We start from the raw sequence: 14,407 nt of genomic DNA, 5'->3' as shown, positions 1-14,407 counted from the left end.
TAAAACCCTGTCAGAAGACATTGTTGCGTCTCACTACTGTACCTGGAAACGGTTTAAGTAGTCATTAGAGAGGCCACCTGACTGGTCTCAAGAAGGGAAGGACAATAGTGCCTTTTACTTAATTCAGAATTTTATAACTGGTTTGTATTGATTCTTCCTTATATGCATATACCGCAAACACAGACTCTATGTATCTTTGGTAAAACTCATAACCCTTGCATTCTCCATGCATCCCCTTGTGTATTCTTGCTGGATAGCAAATATAGTGCTAGAGAAGGGAATAGAATACCTCTTTAGGGCTGGCCTAGACAACTGCTGAAACTCAGGAATGAGTTTAACTTCTCTCCATGAGGTCCCTCTTTCCTTAATGGAAGTAATGAGAGCTGTTTTCCTTAATGTACAAAATCCCAAAACATCAGACGAATAAACAAAATTGGATTCTTTAACCTCTGTTCGGAGCATAGATTCACTCCAAACTCCTAATTTCAGACATATGCGTAGCTGTAGAAGCATGTGTTCTGTATCTGTCAGCTGTTATGCACACAATCCTTTCCGTTAAACTAATTTTTCAGTGCTCCATCTACTCTGTAGTTCACTCTTTATCTTATTCTTTCTTACCTAGCAGGCTTAGCCTTTTCTGCAGTACTGTATCAAAAGCTTTCCTTATGTCCATGGCTTAACCTTTGCCTGGTCTTTCTGTTACTTCCTCAATAAATCTGATTTGTTAGGCATGATTCGGTTTGTGTGAATCCATGCTGACTGTCCTTAATTAAATCGTAACTTTCCAGGTGTTCCCCTTTCTGTCCTGTAATTTAGTTTTTCCTTACTGCCAAAGTCACGACTGCCTGTCTGTATTTTTCATAGATGTCTCCTCAATCCCTTCTCAAATATCAGTACTGTGTTAGCTTCTCTCAAGTCCCTCATACCTCTACTTTTCCAGGGAGGTTTTGAATATATCCACTGAAGGTTCCTATATTTACTTTGTCATGTCCTTCCAAAATCTGGGATGGATCACGTACAACTGCCCCTGGAGTCTTGTCAGTCTTCAGATGTACTAATTTCTTGATCCCTGTTCTGACATAAGTCTATATTTTCTTTCTCCCTTACAAAATATATATCTTACATTCCTCCCTCTCCACCTCTTTTGTGAATAGTGAAACAGTTTATTTCTGTTTTAAGCAATGTCTGTTTCATCAGGTGATAGATTGTCCTCATCCTCTCCTACGAGGCCATCTTACTTCCTTATGTAAAGTTTTGTGTTGGAGTGCACACTCAAACTTTTTTTTAATGTTTCTTCTATAGCTTTGTGCAGTTTTCTATGCATACACTATTTAAGGCTTCCTCATTAGATTTTCAAATGCTGTAGCAGCCTTCTGCAACCATTTCCTCTGCAAGTGGCCTTAAAATTTCCTCTCCTTTCAAATGTTATTGCTGTTGTTAAGTACAGCTTTTAAACCTTCATGATTTTTTTCTTATTATTTCTCTTGGGTTTTTTTTCTTTTTATTTCTTCCAATACTTTCTCTGCTTAATTTTTACAGTTTAATCCCTCATTTTCAATCATATCTTAGTAGAAATTCAGTGGTTCAGTTAATGTAATGTTGAACTATTTCGATGACATTGAAAAATAAGTTTTATTTGTAATTGAGATTTGGTCTTGTCCTGGTTAATCCACGACATATCTAAATACACATGAAAGCAAAAAGTTCAGATTCAGCTCTAAGTATTTCCTTTGTTTGAGACCCCTAAGCTCTGTCACTTTTCCTGAAAATTTCGAGCAAAAATTGAGTTTTGCCTATCCGTAGGGTGCAAAAAGTTTTATTTCACATTTTGATGAAAGATACATACATAATTTTATCTGACTCTTTCCCTTTCACCTAAAATATGTTTGTTTAAAAGAATTTTTTTGATTGTAACATATAAACAAGCAGCCTTTCTAATTGTTTAATCATTTGAAGGAGAAAAGAAGTTGATCTACATTACAAATAGAATAAATTGAGCGTTACATTTGTAGAAAACATCCAGGTCTATTGCCCAATACGTAAAAGAGAGAAATTATAAGTTAAATTAGTTTTGATAAATATTTAATACATAATAGAAAAAACCCTAGATATTCTACTGTAGCTTTGGAGCAGCAGTAAACACAATTTTCAGTACTCATGTATAATACAGGCGTGTTGTTGTGACTTCCTTGAATGATCCCTATCTATCAATGCTCTTAATTCACGAGTGCATGCCTGAATAAGCAGGCATTCTTTGATAAATAATCCCCCAATAGATAGGTTTTGTAAAACAGCCTATACATACACCGTTTGATGATTAGTGACCAAGTGTTATCTGAAAAAACTGCTGGTTAAATATTGTAGGAAAATGTATTAACATTCCAGATGTTGTCCTAATACTTCAGCAATGCCACACGCAAGTGGAGACCTTCATGCAAATATCTAAATATGAAAAAATGCAATGTCAAACAAATAATATTTTTACAGCTATTTTTAAAAGTAAGCCTGGTATAGCATTACAGGGTTTTTGTGTTTGTGTGAAATAATATGTAAGTCATTTATACCATGTTACTAAGACCTTCAAGGAGCTGATGGTCAGAAACACTAAGAGAAGAATAAAAGGGGAGGAGATATGAAATAAAGGAATATTGGAGCTACAGGCGGAGTCATTATTGGCATTAAAGCTAGAATGAGAATGGAATTTGAAGGAAGTTCTGTAGATTATTATAATGAAATCCACCTCTTCTTGCAACTTTTCTGATGTGAGAATTCCAATGAGTGTGTGTTATTTTTGTTGATCTTTTGTAATAGGCAATTCCTTAACATTGCTAATTTTGAGTGAAAATAGTAAAGATTGTGTAGGAGACTTAAAACTTTGTGAAGTAACTTATTGACTTGAGAGCTACATGTGGCTCTGCTGCTTCACCAAAGGTCTTGGATCTGATGTTCTTGATTTTTTCCAAACTTGGGTAGTAAAGCATTGTTTATTCAACTGTAGATGGAAAGAATTAGTATATTCATGTAGCTGCTTTTAATAATGTAGACTACTACTGGTATATTTTTCTCCCATGAAACACTTATGTGGAAGCTGATTAAGACATTTTCTTACTTTTTACCACATTAATGGTTACGTAGTTTTCCAAGAATATGGAATGATCTCATACTATAGCAGTGAAACTGGGTTGTTAGCAATTGATTGGAAGCTATTTAGTTGAAGGAGTAATAATGCATATTACTCTGAAGAGGTGAAGAAATAGGTTTCCTCTAGTCATCCAGTAAGGAAAAGGTTGCAGAACTAGGTTAGAATTTTTTTCACCATAAAATACAGTTAGTGTAAATATATATTCAACAGTTAATTTTCCAGGTTAACAGTACCTGTTATCTTGCTGCTACTGCATTTTATTAGAAATAGAAATGTTAGCATCAGCTTATTAAACTAACAGTGTCTTCCAGCAAAGTTTAGGATACGCAGTACCGAAGACAAGAAGTTTCAATTTGGACAGAAACCTTTTTCTCATTAACTCACTTCTTAAAATTCTTTTATTATAATTTCTAGCTGAATGAAATATTTTTTTCCAAATAAAAAAGGCCATGAATGAATGTTTTGGGGCTTGAAGCCAGCTGAGGCAATACTTATTTTAGGCATTTGAGGAGGGAGATGAAACTGCAGAAGAGCTGAGAAACCAGATTACAAAGCCAAGAAATGTAATCACAGCGATCAAAAAAAAAAAAAAAAAAAAAAACACAAACCTAAAACACTAAATCCCACATGCAGACTTGATCTTAAACACTACTGAGAGTTTGGAGGCCCTTTTAGTAAATCTATGACTTGCCTGAGGCCTGTGGGAGGAATGGGTCTTAGACAACTGCAGGCACCAATAGAAAAATGAAAAACATGTTAAAGATAAATGGAACTGTTCTGTAAAGGTTAGAAAGTAGATGGTTAATTAAGACCAGCTCTCCAAGTCCAAAACCACAAAACTTAAAATGGGAAAATATTTCCAGAATTGCCTATTATGTATTGTTAAAAAAATCTACAGTAAAATATATGCTTTATTTTATACATGCCTCCAGCTAAAAATTATTCTTTTACACTCACTGACAGAAGAGTAAGACTGTTAATTCAAATCTAGATGCCCCAAAATTAAATTTAAAGAGCTGCAAAGTTTGCAGTTTTTGGTAGGTCAGCCATGCTCAACTTGTTCATGAGAATAAAACCAGATATTTCACTGGCAAATTTGGTCATTCTCTTTTCACTCCATACTTACTCAAAAAGCCTGCAGAGTGCATTCATATGACTACCTTCACAGTTTTTCATTAAAATCGAACTGAATTGCCCAATCTGGCATGAGGTACTGGAGAACAGGAGATATTTATTCAGTAAGAACACGGTGTCCAAAATTGTGTTCAGATAGATAAGCAATAGAAGAGACACAAAAATGCTCATTTTGTCAATATTATTCTGCATTTTGAGTATCCCTGAAGAGTGAGTGCGCATTGATTAGTGATAGTGGAATTTTCCTATTGTAATGAAAATTACAGCTGCTAAAGATTTGTAGGTGGTTCTTACCACAGAAAGTCCCTCAAAGATAGCCATTTCACTTTGTAATTGAAGATACCCTGAAACAACCACCTTAAACTTTCTGCATCTCTGCCATTAATTAAAAATATAAGCAAAAGAAGTCGCTGCTTCCATTTGTAAATCTAAGAGCGTTCAAATAAAATACTTCCACAAATGGATAGTATAACTGCTAAACAGTAACTTTCTTATTTCTTCCCTAAAGTCCTGAACTGATAAATAGTCAAATGCAAAACACTAAGGCTGAGGATTTCTCAAAAAACCTGTCTTGTCATCTTCAGTTTCAGCCCAGAAACCCGCCGTCAGACCAGCTGCGTCGGGGCAGTGTGGACTCATTGTTAGGGACACGGCAGGTCATTTTGACTTACAGGCCTGGGGGACAGTTGTGGGTTCGGATTTTTGTTTTAACTCTTCTTTTCATCGTCCTGGCACATTCACCTAAGGGTAGAGGCTGTGTCAGGCGGTGTCTTCTGGGAGGAAGGCTCTTTCCTAGGGAGCAAATAGGTGCTAAGGGAAGACTTTTTAGAAGTGTCAGGTAAGGGACTTTGCAGCACAGATTTGGGAGCCTGTGTCTCATGTAGAGGCTAGAATAAAGTTACTGAAAAACCGTATTTGTGGTAATCTAAAAAGTAACAGGTTTAACTTGCAGACCAAGCAGGTAAATCATTGTGTATAAAGCCTAATTTACTTTCTGTTTTCGCTAGCTGCTTTGATTTTTTTGGTTTATATAGTAATGAAACCTGTTTTTGAAGGGGATTTTAAAAGTCGTTTGGATGACTTTGAGAGGGAGAGGTCCAGGCCAATTCTTAAATCTGTGACTGACCTAGAGCTTCCATTACAGAGATAAAATTTATTACCTTGCAAGGGGTTCCTGGACACCAAGGGACAACTGGAGGAAATCCCAGAGCACTGCAGCTGTGTGTTCCCATTGAAACAGGTTACTGATCAAACGGGCTGTCATTATTTTGCTAGTTCTAATTTCTGATGCAGTTAGAATGTGGTTTCTGGTGCTAGTTTAGGATGCAGCCCAATGTAGAGATCAAGCAGAAGCAGAATGAATAGTGTAGGGCAAGTGGGGTTTTCTCTTTTTTGCTGTGGTATTATATGTGTAGTTGTTGATGTATTTAAACCCTGAGCCCCGATCTAACTTCAGCTAAATCCAGCTGGGAACCTAGTCCGTATCTTCCTATACAGTAACTCCAGAATAGTGGTCAATTACACTCTTCATCCCACATAACATCCAGATTACTACACAAAGAACTGATGCTGAGACCTCCTGTCTTCTGTACTTCAGCAACTTGCCTAAAGTTGTGCGGCAGGAGTCTTGGCCTATCCAGTCAATAGTAAAATCTGTAAGGGGGTTGTTCAACGTGTACTAGAACTACTGAAAATGAAGAAAATTAAATACTGTTTGGACCAAATGAGAGTACCAGAGAGCTCAGAGTTGAAAGAAGTACAGAAAATGCAAATAAAGGTATTGACACACATGTCCTTTATTTCAGCTCCGAAATGCAATGGTGAATCGGAAAACAGGGAAATTCTCCATGGAAGTGAAGAAGACAGTGGACAAAGGGGTACAATGTATAAAATAGTATTTCAACTAAATATAAAACAAGGAGTTCATTTTATTAACAATTGTTAAGATTGCCATAAAGATGATTCACTGCAGTGGTTTTTTTTTTCACTCATTGAATGTAAACATTGCTTGTAATTTTATCAGTGACTAACCACTTGATCTTTTATACGTTTCTTCTAGTAAACTAACTTTTCCCCCCCCCTCCCTTTCTGACTTTCTTGTTCTGAATCTAGAAGCGGGTATTGGTGATGACAAATGACTACTATTATACAGACATCAAGGGTACTCCATTCAGGTAGAGCTGACCATAATAAATGGACAATTCATCAGACTCATTGGATCTGCGTTTGTACAGAGCTTGTGAGCTCGTTAAAAGCTCATCAGCAAAAGCTGACAATGAAATATCCCTGGACAATGCCGAAAATAGCAAGGAAAAGGAGCCTACCAGCATTCCTTCAGCTTTTCCAGGGATGGAAAGTTTGTGCTAGCTCGCACAGGCAAATTCACAGTGTTTGTCATGGCTTACGTTTCATTAAAAAAATACTCAGTTGAGGTTTGCATTGAACGAAAGGCTTTCGCAAGTACTTGGAGAGCTATAAATACTATAATCCATTTAAGTAACTACATATTGAACTCCATTTTGATTTTTTTTCTCCATAACAAAAATGTAATGTAAAATGAGATAGTATTTCACTTCCAATTTGAGGTTTGGATATTTTGTTTCTCTGAACTACCTAACTGTATTTGTATAACTAAAACTGAGTAAGTCAGCCATGTTATTTTGGCATGTATCTTAAGAGGGGGAAAAAACCCAAAAACAAACAACCCAACAACAAAACCAAAAAAACAACAAACCAAAACCCAAGAAAAGAAAGAAGTCACTTTAAACATGCTCATATTTGAATTAGAAATAATCCGTTAATAAAAGAATACTAACTGTACTTTATGCTTAAAACAGGAGGCTGATAGGTGCAATACTCAACTGAAATTTTCTTCAATGGAACCATTTCACAGAACTTGACTTACATTTCCACATAGAGAAAATATAGGCACATTTCTTTGATCTCTAATGTGTGTGTTTATTCTTGTTAAAATTCACATGTGAGTAGTAAAACTCAGGTTTTTTTAATTTATTTTGTGAGGTTTTTGTTCTTTGGGTGTCTTTTTGTGGTGTGTTGGGTTTTTTTCTGTGGCACTGTCATTCTTACCATTTAATAAGCAGACACGGGGCTACATGTATGCATGCAATGCAAGTTCTGTTTCTTAGGACAGAAATATAGCAGGAAAACTGTCCTGTCTTTTTCAGCATGGTCTGTATCTAGTTTTGATGGGTAGGACTACAGATTAAGGAATACAGCAGGGACAACATTTATTAAAATACACTCTGTAGTGGCAAAGATGTTTACTGTTCAGCCCATTTCCAGATTGAGCTGTTGACTGCAACATGTGTACTCTTGGAGTTGGTGCCTCTATGTGTGCTTAAAGTATCAGCCCATGCGTTTTCAGTCGTACTGATTACTGGTGGGTTCCTAGCCTAGTGTAATCCCCTTGAATGAATGAATGAATGCCAGAAGGTATTCAGTGTATGGGTTTGATAGGAAGAGGCATGGGATGTCCCAGCCAGTTCATTAAACTTGAATGGTTTAAATGGTAGACTAAAAACCAAACCAAAACTGGGTACCTAACTGTTGACAGTTTATGAGCCTGAAGTCGATACAAAAAAGTTAAGCTAGCTAAAAATACAAGTCACAGAAAAATTAATCCGAGAGGAGTCATGATGCTGTTGTCACATATGAAATTCTTCTCCTCTCAGTAGCTCCATTGATTCCCATACTTGAGTAGTTTCTCAACAGCTTAGTCTGATTTACAAAAAATTGTCTCATTCATTGTAAGGCCATGGGCATGTTCAAGGTTTAGCTGAAGAATTCTCATGCTGGGTGAACAGCAGTGAGCTTAGAGGGGCTCGTTTATTAGTTTGCCGGAGAATAATGGTTTACTGCACCTCTAAGCATACATAAACACAGCTGATGGTTGCAAGCACATCAGAACTGAAACAACATTGAAGCAGCTAGTTGAACAATAAACATGATCAGTGAGGGTTTGTAAAAAGTTAATCATAGTACACTAGCTGGAAATGTTAGAAATTAAAATAGCTCTGAATGTCGGTTATTGTTGGTCTGTCAGATTTCAAGGTCTGCTTTATTTCTCTGCACAGTTTAGGTGTGGCTCTCTCTAGAGGACATGGAAAATATTTCTTCAGAGGGAATGTAACTGTAGAAGAAGGTAAGACACCTACCTTCTCATGTTGTTTACACAGTAGTTTTATTGTTGATTTGGTAGATCTAAAGCTTATATGTTTGTCTGCAGATTCCATAAGGGAATTAGATTCCCCACCCCCCCCCTTTAAAAATCTTTTACTTCATGCTACTTTTTCCCTCATTTATATTAAGCATAGTCAGACCGTTTATGAATCATCTTTAGATGGGGATCATCTTCCGTCTCCCTCTCTCAAGGTTCCAGAGAATCAGGCAGGGTCCAACGTTAATTATTTGCAGTGTTTTCTGAATGAAGTAACCACGGAGAGCACTGTAATGGCTATGGCTTTTTTGTTCACAGACTATACATTATGAACTCTTTCAGAGCTATAACTACTTTGGGCATTGTCTACGGGGATTTGCATTTTGCATTTTATAGTAACAGTAGAAGTAACCAGGAGAAGAACTGTTCTTTCTTTATGGTTTTACTTTTTGGTAAGTCCATAATTAAAATGAGTGGAGTAGTCAACTATGAGTAGTGATAAAGTTATTTGTCAATAAGATCAAAAACAAAGGTTCCTGAAGATGAAGGAAGAGCAGAGGTATTTCAGAAGAATGAAGAGAGGGTTGACAAGTTTTAGCAGCTGCTGAGCAAAAAATATTTCAATAGAGGAATGCTCTCTGATTTTATGCTTGAGTCTCCATTTCCAATTCTGCTTCTTGTTTTGTCAGTGAGGTTAAACAAGATAGTTAATTTTTTCAGGTGTTTGTTCCTCAGCTGTATTTTGGGACATTAATATGTTCCAGTACCCAGTAGAGATGTAAAAAGAAATGCTTTAAAGTTTGAGTGGCTTGCACAGCAAATACACATCTAGATATCAAGAGAGGACAGCAGGAGACTTGGAGCTGCTTACTCTCCAAACTGTTTTCAACATATCTCTTACCTATTTTCTTTAATCCAGCCATACATCTCAGCCAGTCTGTCTGATATTTCCTCCCAGATGCGACACCAGAAATGTTAACATAGTCATAACTAACTGTTCCTTTTCTCCCACTCTTACCCTCACTGATTCTCTGTCTCTTCCACCTCACTGTCCTCTCCAAGGACTATAATTACAGTTCTAGTTTTGACTTCCCTGCTTTCCTTAATCATTGTAGCTCTGTCATTGTTTACTATGTACTCAGAGGATTTAACCCCAGACCCTGCCTTCTGAAACCTATTTGCTTATTGTCTATTGATAAGTGTTTTAAGAGTTTTTAAAATGGCCAAAGTACATTTTTATGGTGCTGTATAACTAATGATACAGTTTTTATTTACAAGCATTTGCATGACCTGTAGTACAATAAACCTATTCTGAACGATCCTGTAAAGTGCTGTTTGTGTTCATGGGCTGTGTGCTTAGGTTTTGAGGGAATTGTTCTTTTTAAAGGTTTGGGGTTTTTTGGGGTGGGTTTTTTTGTTTTTTTTTTTTTAAAGAGAAAGAGAATAAGTTTCATGAAATGAGAAGTATGTATTTTAGCATAAAGAACTTTACTAGCCAAATAGAACAAGGGACTATGAATAGGAGTCTTTTACCATTGTGTATTCTCTTTGCTCAAGTTTTCTTCTAAATTTCAAATATATCACGTAATTTGTATGAGTTAAACATATCAGTGCAAAAAATGTTTTCCCAACCTTTTCAGTTTTTAGATCTGATTTAGTTGGCTTTTGCCGGTTTGTTAGATCCTAAAGCATATTTGAACATAGTTTACAGTGATTTATTACATTGTCGTAATAATGCACTTTCCAAGAAGGAAGGGTTTATGTTATGGAGTGTGTGTAAATATCTGTTACCCAGTCTGCTCCCTAAATAATGCATTATTATTCCTGTTACAGGTTTACATGATTTAGAACACCCTGATGTATCTTTAGCAGATGAATGGTAAGCCTTAAACAAAGTCTGAAATTGGTGCCTGTTACCCTTCTTGGTTTCATATTGTTCGTGATTGCTGAGCCCAATTCTGTATGTTCAAAGACAAAGAGAGATCATGCTTATGCATATTAACATTTTAATGTTTTGACAAACATAGGTCCTATTGCAACACTGACTTACATCCGGAACACCGTCAAATGACTCAGTTAGAAGCAATTAGACGCTACCTCACAGGAAAAGAGCCATTGCTCCAATGCAAGTATTTTGTTAAATATGCATGTAGTAGGCTTTACCTCAGCTAAAAACTGTTGTACTGAACATTCTACAAAGCTACTTAGTTTAACCAGTGATAAATTAGAGATTGGATTGCTTGGCTGATGTCACTTTGGAATTTCATTTGGTTTTGAGATTTTTCCAGTGTATCAGTAAAGATATTGATGATACAAATTTCTGACTTTCACAGTAAACAGTATGCCTGAAGCAAACGTTCAAGTTTCTGCTCAGATGGTGTGTATACTGTGCGATATTATTGCTCCATCTGGTTTTATAAGTTGAACAGGATTGGTCTGAATAAATCCTTGGATCATGCCTCTAAAGAATATGCCGGATATTTCATGAGTATTTTAGTGAGAATGTGTTTGCAATTAGCATTTCTGAAATGCAAAGCAGAATAAAAAAAATTGTGCTTATTTTGTGTATTTGCAGAAATATAGAGCTGTTGTGACTGTTAGTAGACCTAATTGTTTTAACCTTATGTCATGTGCAAATACAAGCATTAGATAATACGTACATGAATGTGTTACATGAAGTGGAGAATCATTTTTTGGTTTTTAATCTAAAGTTGTTGTTAGTACAATGAAATGATATATGAAAAATTGCACTGTGTATGTAATAAAAAAATAACAAAATAACATGTAATATTACATAGTAAATGCTTAATAGTGCAAAAAGTTTGAATTTATATCACAGATAAAATATAGTACAGTGTAAAAAAAATTATTGCTCTAGTCATCTGAAAGAAATTCTCTCTGTATGCACAAATGTTTACTGATTTTAATATATCATAATAGGTGATAAAGAATTGATCCAGGAAGTTCTGTTTGATGCAGTTGTGAGTGCACCAATTGAAGCTTATTGGACCAGTCTAGCATTAAATAAATCAGAGTAAGCAAGCTTTGTGTCAGTCATTGTGTGTCAGTCATGGGTGAATTTTTAATAGTTATGTAGGTGAGCTGGTAGAATACTGGTAAAAAATCCCGATATGCATGAAAATATTATATTAACCATTTGATCCTAAATACCAACAATTCTGAGTTCAGCGTTAAGTGTCTATGTTGCAGTGTACATAATGATGATGATTAATTGTAAGGTTACCCAGTTTTCACAATATAACTAATGAAATTATATACTAAATACAATTTAGAGTCCTGAGTATTTCTCATAAACAGTTTAGAGTACTTGAGAAATTTAATGCAAAATTTACCAAATAGTTGATGGAATTGGTAATTGGTCTCAGAACAAATTTTATGTAGAAAAACTTGCACTGGTAAAACAAATAATGTCTTTAATCCTTTTTTTGTTGTTTATGTTTTGTTTGTTTTCCAGAACAAACTGGGATCTAGGTTCCTAATAATCAGGAGTTTAGCTGGTCCTTTTTAGAGCTTATATCGTTTACTTAATTCATTTATGTTACGATGTACTAATGTGTTAAGTAACCAGATGTTAGATATATTAGAGAAAACAGGTGTTAAGATTAGCAGTTCACATGAAATACTGTGGTTGAAGGGCAATTCTGGAGATTATCCCAATTAGATTTTCCTAGATTTGAACCATTTTTAAAGCACACACTCATACTGAATAAATAAAATCAATGTGGTAAAATCTGATTCATCAAACTAAGAATTATCCAGTCTCCTCACAGAAGATAAAGATAGGAAATTGTTGCATGCTAATATACTCTAGACATTGATGGATTAATATAGAGGCATAAGGTTTCTTGGAATCCTCCTACACAATGAAATAACAGATCCCGTAAATCCCGTAAACACCAGGAAGACAGCTGCGAAGAGATGCTAGCGGGAGACTTTTGATCCCCTTTCATATTCATTTATTGAGGAATGAAGTATGAGACGGCAAGATGGCTAAGACTGTGGTCCCTGTTCTGTGGTAATATCACTGAAATTAGTAGTCATATGAGAACTAGTTTTAAAGTAGCTAGCGTGGCAGTAATAACAATGCAGCAACAGAATTCAGCCTGAGGTACCCGCCACATTTTTTTCCTAAGGTCTAGAGGCTAAAGCTTATCCTGATGGCAGCTACGTTTTACTCTGAACTAGCCTTTTTAAGTCTAGCTTGGTTTTTGCTTGCTTAAGCAACAGTCACACCGATGACCTGAAGCCTAGGTGTACCACAGAAATATTGATTGGACTGGGAGCAAGATCTGGAATCCCTGCCTGTCTTGAATCACTGGTTACCAGTGGTTATTAAATAGTGGTATATAGCTATACCACACCTTTTTATTCTATGGCTTCCTTATATTCCACCCCCAGAAATCCTACCAAATGTGGTCTTTGACTTTTTAGTGACTCTTGGTCTAAATAGCATTTCTACATTGTATGTTTTTGAAAACACACATGACTTTAAGCTAAAAAGCAACATTTAGAAATAAATAAATAAGGGAGCTATACTTACATCTTTCTCAAAAATATGTACACTTGTACTTTCTATGACCAGTAATGCAGCTTTATCTGTTTACTGTCTGGAAACATTATCTTTGCCTGTGTTCTGCTCTATTTCAGAAACTCTGACAAGGGAGTGGAAGTTGCCTTCCTTGGAACACGGACTGGACTATCTCGTATCAACCTGTTTGTGGGTCCGGAACAGCTTACTAATCAGTAAGTAACAACGCTATGCTTGGCAGCCATGTGAGAAAAGAAGAAAAAAAAATGTTTATTTTTAGGAAGCTCATCTACTGTTTCTTCCAGGGTTTTACGCTGATGCACTGAAATACATAGAACAAGTTAGAAAGATTTTTATAGGATCCTTTAGATTCTTTTTTCAACTGGAGCACTTGGAACAATGAGCTATTTTATACCTGTAGCCCATACATTTACTTCCCCCTGCAATTCCCTTGGAGTTAGCCTCACATCTTTATTCTTCAGAGCAGAATTATGAATATGCTACATCTGTAGATGAATTTTTTTGTTAGTCTCCCATCTAAAAGCAAATATCTGTAGGCTTTTTCAGGGGTTTTGCATCATTGTTGTACAAAATTCTTTGATGTTGAAATAAAGCCAGAAGTGGAATGGGTGAAAGAGTAATCAGAAGATCTCATCATTCAAGAGTTTCCTATTTTGGTTGGCGAAGAAGTAATGTAGTGGAGGTACAGGTCTCTTAAAATGGAGAGCTAATAAAATAATGTCCCATAATTAATGACTTTTTCAGGCAGCAGTTTGATAGTGTCAGGCAAATCTATATGCATTATCCATGCAAAAGAAAATCTGCACTTGATGTTTATGATAAACTAAGTTTGTTGAATATAAAATTGTATGGTGCTTATTTGACCACAAAATATTGTTGCGGTGAGTAGCCTGACAGGTGAGATCAAGAGCACTGCAATTTGTTACTGCCAGACAGCAGACCGGAACAGTAGTGTGGAGACCGTACTTGCCCTTTTCACCGACACAAACTTTCTTCTGTCAACATTCCATGAGATTATGGAAGAATAAAGTATGTAGCTGTCCACTACCACCCCTCACATATTATTTGGAAAGTAAGCTGTTAAATTGCTTTTTTTTTTTTTTTTCATTACTTAAGTGTGAATGCCAGTGGCAACAAACTACCAAATCTCCAGTGCCTTTTCCACTGTGCACAGTTCACAGTTCTTTCATTGTGCTGAGAGAAAAAGGCTTTTTAGACTAAGCATTTTTATTTGTACATATCAGTACAAATGTTTTTAGTGGTACTTAGAGGTACTATGGGGTTTTTAGTACTTTTTCCATCCTTCACAACAAAAGCAGTTGCAAATGTGTCACAAATAATTATTAGGGACTAAAGTTAACCCTTCTGTTGAACAAATGTATTA

At 35.9% G+C, this 14,407-nt stretch overlaps 1 protein-coding gene across 1 annotated transcript in view; it reads left to right on the top strand.

The window, feature by feature from the left end:
- The window catches only part of CACNA2D3 (calcium voltage-gated channel auxiliary subunit alpha2delta 3), a gene marked incomplete at its 5' end in the record, with an annotated part of 467,841 nt that overhangs the window by 360,367 nt on the left and 93,067 nt on the right, over positions 1 to 14,407 (top strand). Inside the window, 7 exons of the mRNA XM_082004801.1 lie at positions 6,082 to 6,153; positions 6,389 to 6,450; positions 8,371 to 8,438; positions 10,287 to 10,332; positions 10,481 to 10,602; positions 11,394 to 11,487; positions 13,122 to 13,217. Coding sequence (XP_081860927.1) covers positions 6,082 to 6,153; positions 6,389 to 6,450; positions 8,371 to 8,438; positions 10,287 to 10,332; positions 10,481 to 10,602; positions 11,394 to 11,487; positions 13,122 to 13,217 — 560 coding nt within the window. The remainder of the gene's footprint in view (positions 1 to 6,081; positions 6,154 to 6,388; positions 6,451 to 8,370; positions 8,439 to 10,286; positions 10,333 to 10,480; positions 10,603 to 11,393; positions 11,488 to 13,121; positions 13,218 to 14,407) is intronic.

This window comes from Phaethon aethereus (genome assembly GCF_964289735.1).
Source record: "Phaethon aethereus genome assembly, chromosome: 11".
In the NCBI taxonomy this organism is placed as follows: Eukaryota; Metazoa; Chordata; class Aves; order Phaethontiformes; family Phaethontidae; genus Phaethon; species Phaethon aethereus.
Note: the sequence above shows the minus strand (reverse complement) of the source record. Positions and strands in the feature narration are given on the sequence as shown.